Below are 15,322 nucleotides of genomic sequence, written 5' to 3'. Positions count from 1 at the left end.
AGAGTTCTACCTTAGATTTGGAATGTATAATAGAAGATTACCTTACTGAATTTTCATATCTGTTGTGTGGGCCGCTGAAGAGGAGGTACTGCTGGCCCACAACCACCAGAGGGCACCCTGCCTGGAGTGCGGGCTCCAGGCACAAGAGGGCGCCGCCGCCTCACAGGAGCAGCCGGGGTGACAGCTGTCACTTATTACCTGTGACAGCTGTCACCAATCATCTGATCTTCAATCGTATATCAGCAGGACGACATCTCCACGTCTTTGCCGAGATATCGCTATGCTTAGGAGGTAACGAGCTCAGCCAGTCAAGTTGTCTTTTCGACAGAAGAATATTGTTGCTTTGTGTTTTTTGACAGCAGACTTTTCGACGAGAGGTGGAGGTGGATTTCCCACCATACGTGTTGCTGGGTATAAACACACCTACATCTAACTGTTTTTGTTCCTCGCCAGCAGTACCAGATCCGACAAGCGGAGGCAGTGGCCACCTGGGAGTTCGGGACTTGGCGGCTCCGGTATTCCCGGGGTTCGGTGGAGGAGAAAATCGTGTTGTTCCGGTTCTGCTTTGGACAGACGTCTCTTATCTTCGAGCCTGCCCACATGACACGTTCTGTAAATTGACTTCATTGCATACTATTGTGACCTGCCGTGTTTGTTGTGCTCATTCACAACAGTAAAGTGTTGTTATTTGACTTCCTCCATTGTCCGTTCATTTGCGCCCCCTGTTGTGGGTCCGTGTTCCTACACTTTCACAACAGGATATCTCGGCCAACGTCATGGACCCCGAGGGGCGTCAACCGGCTGTTGAACGGCCAATGGAAGAGCAGGGTGCACAGGCGTCTGCAGGAGGCATGATCGGTGAGTTGCAGCGAATCCTCACCACTTTTACGGCTCGGTTGGATCTAATGACCGAGCAGAACGTTCTCCTTAACCGCAGGGTGGAGGCTCTCGCCGCGCAGGTGGAAGCGCGCCCTCAGGGCGCTGCTGCGGCTCCCCCTCCTGCCGATCCTGTGCGCAACAGTGACGTTCCACAGGTCGTTCAACGACCCCTCCCACCTTCCCCTGAAGCATACATAAGCCCTCCAGAGCCGTACGGGGGTTGTGTGGAGACGTGCGCGGACTTTCTTATGCAGTGTTCGCTCGTCTTCGCACAACGTCCCGTCATGTACGCGACTGATGCCAGTAAGATAGCTTATGTGATTGCTCTGCTTCGGGGTAAAGCACGCGCCTGGGCTACGGCGCTCTGGGAACAGAACTCACGGTTGTTATCAGCATACACTGGGTTTGTGGGGGAGTTCAGAACAGTGTTTGATCACCCTAACAGAGGAGAGACCGCTTCAACAGTGCTGCTGTCAATGAGACAGGGACGCGAGAGCGCAGCCGCTTATGCAGTCAACTTCCGCATCGCGGCTGCGAGGTCCGGCTGGAATAACGTTGCGCTCCGCGCCGCCTTCATAAACGGACTGTCGTTGGTTCTGAAGGAGCAGCTGGTAGCTAAGGAGGAACCGCGGGATTTAGATGGGCTTATCGATCTCGTTATACGGTTAGACAATCGGTTGGAGGAACGCCGTCGGGAGCGAGGCGAAGGACGTGACCGGATACGCGCCGCCCCTCTCCCTTCCGGGTTCGAAAAGGGGCCGCCCTCCCCACGCTCCACAGCTGCAGCGCTTTGTGGGGCAACAGCTCCCCCTGCTGCCATTGTTAGGGAAATGCACAGGGCCAAAATGGGGAGGCTGATCCGTGGAGAGTGTTTTCTCTGCAGCTCAACTGAGCACACACAGAGAAACTGCCCCAAACGGCCAAAACGACAACACTCGCCCTTAGAGACTGGGCTAAGGGGGGGTCAAAACATTCAAGTAAGACACACACAAATTGCCACACGACTCCCAGTCACAATCCTGAGCGGGGATTTAACCCTTCAAGCCCGAGCACTGGTGGACACGGGGTCAGAAGGGAATCTGCTAGACAGCAGATGGGCAAGGGAGGTAGGGCTCCCTCTGGTGGCGCTTCCTTCGCCATTGCAGGTGCGGCACTAGATGGCACCCTCCTCCCTTTACTCACACACAAGACACAACCAGTAACTCTGGTGGTGTCTGGAAACCATCGGGAGGAGATTGAGTTTTTTGTAACTCCTTCTACCTCCCGCGTGATTTTGGGCATCCCATGGATGTTGAAGCACAATCCCCGGATTGATTGGCCGTCTGGGGTGGTGGTTCAGTGGAGCGAAACCTGCCATCGGGGGTGTTTAGGATCCTCGGTTCCTCCCGGTTCACAGGCTAAGGAGGAGGTCAAAGTCCCTCCCAATCTGACGGCAGTGCCGGTTGAGTACCACGATCTTGCTGACGTCTTCAGTAAGGATCTGGCACTCACCCTTCCCCCGCACCGTCCGTACGATTGTGCCATTGATTTGGTTCCAGGCGCTGAGTTCCCGTCCAGCAGGCTGTACAACCTCTCACGACCTGAGCGCGAATCAATGGAGACCTACATCCGGGACTCATTAGCTGCCGGGCTGATCCGGAACTCCACCTCCCTGATGGGGGCAGGTTTCTTTTTTGTGGGCAAGAAAGATGGCGGACTCTGTCCATGCATTGATTACAGGGGGCTGAATGAGATTACGGTTCGCAACCGATACCCGTTGCCATTGTGAGATTCCGTGTTCACCCCCCTGCATGGAGCCAAAATCTTTACTAAGCTGGATCTTCGAAATGCGTATCACCTGGTTCGGATCCGGAAGGGAGACGAATGGAAGACGGCATTTAACACCCCGTTAGGTCACTTTGAGTACCTGGTCATGCCGTTCGGCCTCACCAACGCCCCCGCGACGTTCCAAGCCTTGGTTAACGATGTCTTGCGGGACTTCCTGCACCGATTCGTCTTCGTATATCTGGACGATATTCTCATCTTTTCTCCGGATCCTGAGACCCATGTCCAGCATGTACGTCAGGTCCTGCAGCGGTTGTTAGAGAACCGACTGTTTGTGAAGGGCGAGAAGTGCGAGTTTCACCGCACGTCTTTGTCCTTCCTGGGGTTTATAATCTCCTCCAACTCCGTCGCCCCTGATCCGGCCAAGGTTGCGGCGGTGAGAGATTGGCCCCAACCAACAAGCCGTAGGAAGCTGCAACAGTTCCTCGGCTTCGCTAATTTCTATAGGAGGTTCATTAAGGGCTACAGTCAGGTAGTTAGCCCCCTGACAGTCCTGACCTCTCCAAAAGTCCCCTTCACCTGGTCGGATCGATGCGAAGCCGCGTTCAAGGAGTTGAAACGAAGGTTCTCTACTGCGCCAGTTTTGGTGCAGCCCGACCCTAGCCGCCAGTTCATGGTTGAAGTGGACGCCTCTGACTCAGGGATAGGAGCCGTGCTGTCCCAGAGTGGAGAGACCGAAGAGGTCCTTCACCCGTGTGCCTATTTTTCCCGCAGGTTGACCCCGGCTGAACGGAACTATGACGTCGGCAATCGAGAACTCCTTGCGGTGAAAGAGGCTCTTGAAGAGTGGAGACATCTGTTGGAGGGAACGTCCGTGCCATTCACGGTTTTCACTGACCACCGGAACCTGGAGTATATCAGGACCGCCAAGCGGCTGAACCCCAGGCAAGCCCACTGGTCACTGTTCTTCGGCCGTTTTGACTTCCGGATCACCTACCGCCCCGGGACCAAGAACCAGAGATCGGATGCCTTGTCCCGGGTGCATGAAGACGAAGTCAAAACTGAGTTGTCGGATCCACCGGAAGCTATCATCCCGGAGTCCGCTATCGTGGCCATCCTCACCTGGGACGTGGAGAAGACCGTCCGGGAGGCCCTGGCACGGAGCCCGGACCCCGGAACCGGGCCGAAGAACAAACTTTACGTCCCACCAGAGGCCAGGGCTGCAGTCTTGGACTTCTGTCACGGCTCCAAGTTCTCCTGTCATCCGGGGGTGCGAAGAACCGTGGCAGTTGTCCGGCAGCGCTTCTGGTGGGCGTCCCTGGAGGCCGACGTTCGGGATTATATCCAGGCCTGCGCCACCTGCGCCAGGGGCAAGGCTGACCACCGCAGGGCACCGGGACTGCTCCAGCCGCTGCCTGTGCCTCATCGCCCCTGGTCCCACATCGGCCTGGATTTTGTCACGGGCCTCCCGCCGTCCCAGGGCAACACCACCATCCTCACGATAGTGGACCGATTCTCCAAGGCGGCCCACTTCGTGGCCCTCCCGAAGCTCCCGACTGCCCAGGAGACAGCAGACCTCCTGGTCCACCACGTCGTCCGGCTGCATGGGATTCCAACAGACATCGTCTCCGATCGCGGTCCCCAGTTCTCCTCGCAAGTCTGGAGGAGCTTCTGTCGGGAACTGGCGGCCACGGTGAGTCTCTCGTCCGGGTATCATCCTCAGACCAACGGGCAGGCAGAACGGGCCAATCAGGAGGTGGAACAGGCCCTGCGCTGCGTGACGGCCGCGCACCCGGTGGCCTGGGGTACCCATTTGGCCTGGATCGAGTATGCCCATAACAGCCAGGTGTCTTCTGCCACCGGCCTCTCCCCTTTTGAGGTGTGTCTGGGGTACCAGCCCCCGTTGTTTCCGGTGGTCGAGGGAGAGGTTGGTGTGCCCTCGGTCCAGGCCCACCTGCGGAAGTGCCGTCGGGTGTGGCGTGCCGCCCGTTCTGCTTTGCTGAAGGCCCGGACGAGGGCAAAAGCCCATGCACACCGCCGGCGGACCCCGGCCCCTGCATATCGGCCAGGGCAGGAGGTGTGGTTGTCGACAAAAGACATTCCCCTCAAAGTGGACTCCCCAAAACTGCAGGACCGTTACATCGGTCCCTTCAAGATACTCAAGGTCATCAGTCCAGCCGCAGTGCGGCTTCAGCTTCCGGCCTCACTGCGGATCCATCCTGTTTTCCATGTGTCCCGGATAAAACCGCATCACACCTCACCCCTCTGTGCTCCGGGTCCGGCACCGCCTCCTGCCCGGGTCATCGATGGTGGGCCGGCTTGGTCTGTGCGCCGGCTCTTGGATGTCCGTAGGATGGGCCGGGGCTTCCAGTATTTGGTGGACTGGGAGGGGTACGGCCCCGAAGAACGCTCCTGGGTGAAGAGGAGCTTCATCCTAGACCCGGCCCTCCTGGCCGATTTCTACCGCCGCCACCCGGACAAGCCTGGTCGGGCGCCAGGAGGCGCCCGTTGAGGGGGGGGGGGTCCTGTTGTGTGGGCCGCTGAAGAGGAGGTACTGCTGGCCCACAACCACCAGAGGGCACCCTGCCTGGAGTGCGGGCTCCAGGCACAAGAGGGCGCCGCCGCCTCACAGGAGCAGCCGGGGTGACAGCTGTCACTTACTACCTGTGACAGCTGTCACCAATCATCTGATCTTCAATCGTATATCAGCAGGACGACATCTCCACTTCTTTGCCGAGATATCGCTATGCTTAGGAGGTAACGAGCTCAGCCAATCAAGTTGTCTTTTCGACAGAAGAATATTGTTGCTTTGTGTTTTTTGACAGCAGACTTTTCGACGAGAGGTGGAGGTGGATTTCCCACCATACGTGTTGCTGGGTATAAACACACCTACATCTAACTGTTTTTGTTCCTCGCCAGCAGTACCAGATCCGACAAGCGGAGGCAGTGGCCACCTGGGAGTTCGGGACTTGGCGGCTCCGGTATTCCCGGGGTTCGGTGGCAGAGGAAATCGTGTGGTTCCGGTTCTGCTTTGGACAGACGTCTCTTATCTTCGAGCCTGCCCACATGACACGTTCTGTAAATTGACTTCATTGCATACTATTGTGACCTGCCGTGTTTGTTGTGCTCATTCACAACAGTAAAGTGTTGTTATTTGACTTCCTCCATTGTCCGTTCATTTGCGCCCCCTGTTGTTGGTCCGTGTTACTACACTTTCACAACAATATCAGTATGATATACAATATGACTATGATTTGACACAAAGTGCAGCAACAGTGAAAATTAAACATTCTTCAAACAGTAATAATATCACACTCATTTTGCACTCATCATAAGGTTAGGATACTGTGCCCTCCAAAAGTATTGGGACACTTGGAATTTCACACATTTTAATTTGTTTATGCCTTTTTAAATACAAAACAAATAAATAAATAAAGAATAAAAATGTCTAAAATTATCTTCCTCAAACTCAAACTGAAAGCAAATCTCTAAAACCTGATAAAACCTCTAAATAATAATAATAATAATAATTCTTTAGACAAGTCAAGGGATGGAAACATAAACATTTCCGAGTCACTGAATATGTCTTGGACTTTATTTACATCAGTTATTAAGAAATACAAAAGTTTCTTTCACCAAAACATCAAATCGAGGCTTTCATCTCAAATGCACTTTCTGTCAAATTGTAGCTGAAGTTTCAGGTCTTCTTTTTAATAAAATCCTCCTCTACACCACTTCATCAGGAAGCTGGACTTTATATTTTTAATTAATTTATATCAAGTTGTAAAGATTTGCTATCAGCTTGAGTTAAGGAATATAATTTTAGAAAAAAAAAATGTATTTGAAATGGAATAAACAAATTCAAATGTGTGAAATACCAAGGTCAGTTTCAGTTTGTACAGGGGTCAAAAGTTAAAGTTGCTCCATTAATTTTGCTCCAGCTGTATTTGTGCTGAATTTGATGTTTGTATCACCATTTGAAGGATTGTTTCAGTTATCTGCTGCACTAAGCCAACAGAGCATGAACCAGTTGTTAGCTTAAACATGTGTATATAAGCCACCCGAATTAAAGGAGAAATGCTGCTTTTAACAACCTGGACCTCATTTCTGGGATAAAATATGGTCGTTTACTCACCAATATAAGTTTGGTGTGATTAGAAGTCCACAGTTCAAACGACGTGTTCAGTGCAAATCTGGAGCAAACATTTTTCTTCTTCTTCTACGGTGGATTAGAACTTTTTGTGGCACACAGCACCAGCTACTGGACAGGAGGAACCTAGCAGTCAAATTGACTCACTGATTTGAAAATGCAGCTCTTTCAACCATGACATGTCAATCATCTGTGTCCAATCAGATTTCAGGAGAGTCCAGTGAAACCCCGGCCTCTGCTCTAACTCCACCCATGCCAGGAAGTGTTCAACATCGGACATTTCCTGTTTCACTGTGACTGAGAATTCAGCACTTCCTGTTTGAGTGTGAGCTTGCCACTGAGTTCCTGCGAGATTCCATGGGATCTCGTCTGTCAATCCAGGAAGTGTTTGACATTTGAACATTTCCTGTTTCCTGTCCGCGGGTTTTACGACGTGGAAGGTTTTTCAGTATGGGCAGCAAATTCTTTTGAGAAGCAGAACTTAAAGTTGTGAACAACAGAACTCTGGCATATTAATGATCTTTGGTAGTATGTAAAATCAATGTTTTCAAAACTGAGGACAATTTAAGAGACATAATGAAATCACAGCGGCCTTTTTGAGAAAACCCAGCAGTTAACGGCCCATTTTGCGGCTCACTGAGCCAGAGCAGACTGTAGAGAACACACCTCGTACATATAATCCAGTATTTCTAACACGGTCAGGATGCTGGCTCCGATGAATAAACCCATCTGCCCACCGATGTCACCTGAACAGAATGAGAGTTTCCAGAAGTACCATGAGGACAACACTAAAGCAGCTCCTCTTAATTAAAAAGTACAACCACAACAACAAGGTCACAGCCTCCACAAATCTGTTAACACTTGGAAAACTCACCTAATAAACCTGCCACATCGTAGGCTTTCTTCTGCTCAATTGTTTCATAGTTCAGAGCTTCAAAGAAGATGTCCAAGACCAGGAAGTTGTCTCTGTTAAAGAGTGAATACAAGAACAAAATCCCCAAGTGTACCTGCTGTGTTTCTAAATCCTGAGATTAGTGATCAAAGATGTGAAATTCAATGTTCTCTGCAGATTTCCTCTCAGTCTGACAACAGATTTGTGTTCATTTCCACCAACAAAATAAATTCTTCTCGATCTCACAGAGATGCTAGACTCAGTGAAGTGTTGAATTTAGCGACAGAAGGGGACTGCTGCCCCCAGTGTCACGTAGATTTTGTTGCTGCCGTAAAGGATACATGCCTCCGGCGACAATCACATCCCACAATGCACTGCAATGGGATGTTTTATTTTAAATTTTTTTTAGCTTTACTGAACTGTGTTAACACTAAGAGATAGGAAAGACTGCTTCCATCAGACAGACAGAGCTGACTGCAGTGAGAGGTATGACACGCACGCACGCACGCATGATCAAGCACATTGTGTGTCAACGTCAGGGTAAAATTGTATTTAAAAATATTACAAATGCTCCATAGTTGATGCAGAGGTGGGGTCATTGACACAGGGGTGGGTGCAAGTGGTTAGTGCATCTGGATTCAGTGCAGAAAATTCCAGGTTCGAACCCCACCTGACATATTTCTCCATGCAATGTCAGGAAGGGCATCCAGTGTAAAATTTTTGCCAAATCAACATGCAGATCCACCACAGGTTTACTCTGGCAACCCCGAGTGCAAAACACGGGAGCAGGCGAAGAGCTTACTTTAACTTTTTACAAATGCTCCATAGTATAATTTTAAAATAGGATATAATGTAACAAAAGAAACTTGTTGTTCTTCTTCTTTGCTGGGGTTTGACAATTCTGTTCAATTAATTTTTACCTTCACCAATGAAGTTGGGCTGAGGTTATGTTTTTACCCCGTTTCTTTGCTTGTCTGTCTGTTTGTGAACAGCCTGTAACCCACAAAATTTCATATATCGTTATGAGATTTTTTTAAATTTATTTTTATGTGGATTCATATCCTGATTGGCAAGAAGTGATGCAATTTTCAAGGTAAAGGGCCAAAGTCAGAAAAAAATCTTGGCAAATTTGAAAAATCCCAATCTTTGAATACTGAACAAATTTTCAAAAATTCATAACTTTGTCAAAAAAGATGTGATATGTGATTCATATGTGACAGAAATCTGTAGGATGGTGTCCTTTATCAACTAACAAAGTTTGATCCGGATCTGATCCAGATTGCACATTTTGTGGCCATTTAAATTTAACATTAAAACACCATTTAATGTATATTTTACATTATATCTCAATGACTCTCACTTTTCTGTTATGGATTTACTTACACCACCAAAATTGGATGGAGGATCCAATTGTATGCCTGTTTGTCTGTCTTCCAGTTATCTGTTGGAAACCAAGTGCCAAAAAGCAATGACAAATTGAGCATAGCAGAGATAACCAATGTTCTGTGAAAATGATCTGAAAAATAATTCAGAAACCAAAAAAGTAAAAACAAAAAACATCCTAACACCACAAAAAAAACCAAAACAAACAAAAAAACAAACAAACAAAAAATTTTGATGTATGAACTAAATACATCCTCCTGGAATTTAATCACATCTGATTTAGCTGATGAAAAGCCACTTCTAACAGGACTTTAACCTTGAAAAGTTTTTTCCAAGGTAAAAATTTGTGGAATTGGAAACTCGTGTTGGTGGAGGTTTGGTGCTCTAGTTTCTAAATGCAAGCAAAGCTTGTTTCCACTTCATTTGTACTGATGGATAAAGAACTGACCTTCCCATTAGAGTGGCTCTGATATTTCATGTTCAAAAGTTGGCATTTGTCTGGGTGGTGACAGCTGTAGATATGATGATTAATCCTCCACAGACCGTGACTATCCACAGGACTGAAAATCATCCAAAAGTTTCAAAACTGTCAGGGCCAAAATGTTCTACAAGTTGTCAGGGGGTGTGTTTGATCTGCTTTTATTTCTTTGCTTTGATCTGTTTTTGTCTGTTGGTTGCCATCCCGTTTATTTTCTTGTTGGACTTTTTCCTGCTTGGGTCTTTCTGTCTCTCTTGGTGGTGGGCATTTCTCTCTCTCCCTGGTCATGCCGTCCTTCTGGTGCTTTCCACGCTCACTTGCTCTCAATTTGCAGCTCATTACTTGGGTGTATATATACTACTCATTTTGCTTTGTCTCTTCGCCAGATTGTTGCGCCCTATGCCTTCTTTCCAGCTCTCGGTTTTGTATTCCATAGTCCTGCCTGCCTCATCGTGTTCTCGACCTCCTGCCCTTTTGTTCCGACCCCGCTTAAGCCTGATGATTACATTACTGCTGCTGTTTTTTGGACTGCCTTCCCGTGTACCGACCCTTGCTTACCACACCACTAAAGTTTTTCAACCAGAGCTGTTTGTGTGAGCCTTGCATTTGTGTCCTAACCAACCCACCTATCACAAGTGTGTGTGTGTGTGTGTGTGTGTGTGTGTGTGTGTGTGTGTGTGTGTGTGTGTGTGTGTGTGTGTGTGTGTGTGTGTGTGTGTGTGTGTGTGTGTGTGTGTGAGTGATGGTGTATCTGTCAATCTGTCAAAGGTCATGTTAATTCAGTTCAAACTTCCATAATTGAGAAACAAAAGATGCATTTGTGAAAACCTTTCAAGTGAATGTTTGTCTCACAGTGATCACAACCTGAGGTCACTGTTTACGGTCCGTTTTATTGGGCTCATAAGAGTGTGAAGCCTCGCTGCATGAGCCTGACCATACCTGATGTAGTCCTCAGACTTGTCATATTTCCTGGACAGGTAGCGAGCCGAGCCTTTGCTTGGGATTTTGACCATGGAGAGCTCTTTACCGTAGCGGGTGAGATTACAGGGCATCTCGCATGGACAGGTGTCCCCGCTGTTTTTCTGGAGCTGTGCTGGAACACATTGGAAATGTTGGTTTAATGTTTTTGTCTGTCAGTGACCCTCTGGTCACAAGGTTTGGCTAAAATTTTGAAGGCATTTGTATTGGGTCACTTCATAGCATTACAGCAGTCGGGTTTGGGCTTCACTCGGACACTTTAAAGATAACTGTGATTTATGTTTTTAAGGGGTTGTGTTGATTCTTGTGGCAATTTTGTTGATGGCATGTAGTCACCTGTTAAAAAGCAAAAAATGTTGTTTGGTAACATGAATATAAATAGTACCCAAGAGTCTGTTTCTCCTTTGCACACATTTTTTTTACTGCACATTTTATTTTATTTGCACATTTTTACTGTGAATTATTTAGTGTTTAGTGTATATTCATACACATTCACACAGAGGGAGAGTACAGTTCAAATTAGAATCAAATTCCTTGTATTCTGTAGCTACTTGGAGAATACTCTGATTCTGATTCTGATTGTGATAGTACAATGTTCACCCGTTGTTGGCTTTTGTGGTGTGTTTGAATAAGGACAATCAGAATGAGGACGTCTAAGAGTTTTGAGACTCTGAGGCAGAAAAAGACCATCTCTGTGGAAGCTGTCTGTCTGTCATGATGGGTATCACCACATCCACTACCCACAAACTGAACAGTACTCATTGTTTCTCCAGATTCTACTGGGCTGAGATGATTTGAGTGGTTTCTTACAAGAGTTCTGGAGAAGTGTGAATTTTAACAAATTTTGAAAGAAGACCAGATTGGGAACAATAAACACTACCTCACTAGTGATGCTATAAACACTTGGATTCGTAAGATTATTCTTCCAGACCAAAACGCCTTTGTGTGTGCTTGTGTGGAAATACATAAAAACATATATCGCTTTTGTGATGGGGGGAGAAATGGGCCATCAGTCTGTGTGGACATGCAGTAGGTGATCTGAATGTCACGTCTGACAGGACACGCATGTTGGGCCCTTAGGGCTGTGAGCGGTGCGCCACATGACCAGGACAAGCCAACAGTGTAACAAATATGCCACTTTCAGTCACGTATCAGCAAAAATATGCCGTACCAAACCTGTTTGGTCAGTTATCGCAGCGCTTTTTTTTTTTTTTTAGAAAATATGTTCATCTGCTTGTTGATTTTACCCATTTCATGCTCCTGTTACAAGACAGTGATTGTAACACAGTGGTAAAGTTTCCGTCTGGTAATCAGAGCATGTGGGTTTGAATCCTGTGGTGTTTTGTTTCTTTTTATTTAACCAGGGTTATTTAACGGCCCCTTCATTACTGTGTGTCTGTGACCATGGGTCACCTACAGAGGAACAGATGGATCATATCTGTATTGCCCGCTTGATAAATACAGTGTTTTTATATGGTGTGTGGGTTTATTTCATTTTAAATACATCCATCTCCTTCCTCATATCGGGCAGGTTCCTGCAACTATCACAGGACTGTGATTGTAGCTCAGTGGCAAAGTTTCTGACTGGCAATCAGAGATTTTGGAAGGCGCAAGTTCAAGTCCTATGGGTGGCATGTAATTTTTATTTTTTTTATTTTCAGCAGTTGCGTTATGTATAACCACATCGTGCAGCTGCTGTGTTCCTGCATGCACAAAACCATCCAGCATGTATTTTTTTTATTTTTTATAGATTTTTTTTTTCCAGCAGCAGCGTGTTCCCGCATGCAGGAACTGTCGCACCGGCATCGTGCACCCTACACCCTGCCCGTTGGTGTGATGTTTCAGGGTGCACTAATTTGAACTGTTTCACCGTATTTGACCAAACATCGCACTATGTGTGAAGGGGCCCCAAATGAGACACTAAAGGTTTGAGATCCACTGGCTCACGCACAAAAACAATTCAGCAATTTGCATTTTAATGTGAAATTAATCGGTGCCAATAAATAAAAATATAATTGGTTATAAAAGCATATAATAATTAAATGACTAAATTCAAAATTTAACATCAGCTCACATCACATGTTCCACAGCAGACGTGGTGAGCCACCAGATGACTATTATTATTTATTATTATTGACTAACTATTATTTAATATTTAATGAGCATGAATTACAGCCATGTGTTTTAGCTATGTAATAAATGATTAAGTACATTAATTACTACAGGGAGACATCTAAAAATGATTGGGCTTACATGCATGTGCAGGCATGAATTGTAGCTATTAAACACAATAATTATGCTTAAAAAAACAACCAAATACAATTCACACAATAAATAGCGTTTTCTAATCTCTTTTCAGGTCCCAACTCTATTCTGTCTAGAAACAGAGAGAGGGAGCCCTGAAATAAGCAATTAAAAGCTGATGATTTATGTATTTTATAACTCTAACAATTAGGTTATTTGTATGCGGGAATGTCTGCATGCAGGGTGGCGCGGAGTCCTGGTCTGATGAGTGAACAAAACACCTTAACAATATAAATATATAAATCATATTTTAACTCACTACCTTTCACGGGGGCGAATTTGAATCATGAAGATGACACACACGAATATGACCCATTCTTTCTAGATAAATCTAAGATTTCATTCAGCCGCACTTTAAATAGGGTTTGAATTCACTGAACAGAGACATAATTAAATTTCTGGCTTATGTGTTTGAGAAATGCTAATTGTCCTTATAGAGTATGTCTGCAAAACTTAAAGAATAATATTAATAATAATAAAAAAAGAACCCGGCTTGTGCCATTAGTGTTCTTCAGGGAGGCTGATGTCTACACAGATGAGACGGAGGTCAAAGTCAAGGGTGAAAGTCGGGGATGCAGATAGGCAGTAATGGAGGATGAGTTTGTGGAGCCAGAAGAGCCATTACGCTCTAAAGTGACTAAATCACGAGAAGGAAAAGTCATTTCAGCCTGTCGACCTCTACGTATTTGTACTACAAAACACAAGACAAAGAAAAGAAAAGCCCCTCCCGCTGATCATATTTACTGATTGTGTTTCCATTTCCCTTTGGCGGGAATCTATTGTAATAAGAAAAGAAATGAAGGGAGATTGTTTCTTACCGAGTGCTTTGTCAACACAGTTGATTTTACTGGGAGGGCAGATATCTGCCGTTCCTGCAGAAGAAGAAGAAGAAGAAGAAGAAGACAAAATGAGTCTGATCAAACAGAAACAAAATGACCAGTGAGCCGTGGCTGTGAACAACACTCCGGAGCTTATCATTCATCGCCAGGTGAAGGCGGCGGCAGTGCGGCCACGTGCGTTCACTGGGCTTGGGCCATGGTGGATGTCTGCGCCTGATTGCTTTGAGAAATGGAGCACGCTGACTCCGCCCGTGAGGCATGTTTAGAAAGTCTTTAAAAACCAATCAATGAGTCACTTTCTCACAGACGAGGGCGCCGTCTGGGACGTTAATGACAGGTACTCATCAGTGTCACCGCAGCGGCGCAATTAATGTACGTTTGTTGCACGAAGATGAAATTGTTTTTGTGGACACCTCATTTCCGATTGTCTGAAGATGTTTATTAATACACAGCGAAGGAAATGATGCGGTTCTGAGTGGAGACGGGCTCAATTTGAACACCGAAATAAGAAAAGGGTTTTCAATTAACGTTGATTAATTCAACAAATTGCTGTTGTTTTAAGAGGAAGAAGATGTGAGTTTGTTGTCTCAGCACTCGTCCTTTGTCCTCACTCCACAGTAGTTTGAATTTTAAATGATGAGCTGAGTTAAATGGTAATTTTAGATTTGAACAACAGTACTGAGGTAAATAACTGCAACAGTTTTGTCATTTTAACACAACTGTGTCACTTTGTTATGGACAGCGCTGAACTATGACGATCAATCAGGTGGAAACAGAAATCCAGGAAGCTTCTTCAGATTTAGAAAGGGTTCACAGTTTTCAGTTTTTAAGGCCAATTTGGGAACAAGGTGGGGTTTTCCAGAAACTGGAGTGCACTGTTCTTCATGCCGGGCAGCACAGTGGCTTAGTGGTTAGCACTGTTGCCTCACAGCAAGAAGGTCGTGGGATCAATTCCCACCTGTGGCCTTTCTGTGTGGAGTTTGCATGTTCTCCCTATGTTTGTGTGGGTTCCCTCCGGATGCTCCGGATTCCTCCCACATTCAAAGACATACAGGTTAGGTGGGTCGGAAACTTTAAATTGTCCGTAGGTGTGCGTGCTATATGTGGCCCTGCGACAGACTCTGGTGTCCTGTTCAGGGTGAACCCGCCTCATACCCTATGACTGCTGGGATAGGCTCCAACACCCCGCAGCAGTAAGCAGTTGAAGATGAGTGAGTGAGTGTTCTTCATGTCAATGATTAGTGGTCCTGCAAGAAAAAACTAGCACAAACAGATTCATTCATAAATAGGTCATACAAGCCATTTAATACATCCAGCTGCATAATTTTTGGGGAGTTGACTTCACTTAATTTGATGGTCAGTATATGATAAGATAACTCAAACTGGTTGACATAACTTGTAACTTTGTTTGTTGAACTTACAATCAAGTTCAATATGATTAAAATAATAGCATTTATTTTTATACTTTATTTCCTATCTCATGTATTATTTTTTAAATCAATGTGATATATGTGGTTTGTACTTTGTATTTTTTTGGTGGGGGGTGGGGATTTCTAATTTTATTCTTCTAATTATCTCTATGGTATTAGGTCTCTTCAGATGATCCTTGGTTATCGCTGGATTGACTGCGTGTCAAACGAGCGGTTACTCAACGA

The 15,322-nt window shown here is 46.2% G+C and overlaps 1 protein-coding gene across 1 annotated transcript in view; it reads right to left on the bottom strand.

Moving 5' to 3' along the window:
* The window catches only part of asic4a (acid-sensing (proton-gated) ion channel family member 4a), a 253,901-nt gene that overhangs the window by 15,213 nt on the left and 223,366 nt on the right, over positions 1-15,322 (bottom strand). The window contains exons 5-8 of the mRNA XM_034186256.1: positions 13,647-13,700; positions 10,486-10,639; positions 7,668-7,759; positions 7,460-7,539 (exon numbers count right to left, since the gene is read on the bottom strand). Coding sequence (XP_034042147.1) covers positions 7,460-7,539; positions 7,668-7,759; positions 10,486-10,639; positions 13,647-13,700 — 380 coding nt within the window. The remainder of the gene's footprint in view (positions 1-7,459; positions 7,540-7,667; positions 7,760-10,485; positions 10,640-13,646; positions 13,701-15,322) is intronic.

Source organism: Thalassophryne amazonica, chromosome 14, assembly GCF_902500255.1.
Source record: "Thalassophryne amazonica chromosome 14, fThaAma1.1, whole genome shotgun sequence".
In the NCBI taxonomy this organism is placed as follows: Eukaryota; Metazoa; Chordata; class Actinopteri; order Batrachoidiformes; family Batrachoididae; genus Thalassophryne; species Thalassophryne amazonica.
This window is presented reverse-complemented; position numbering and strand designations above follow the sequence as displayed.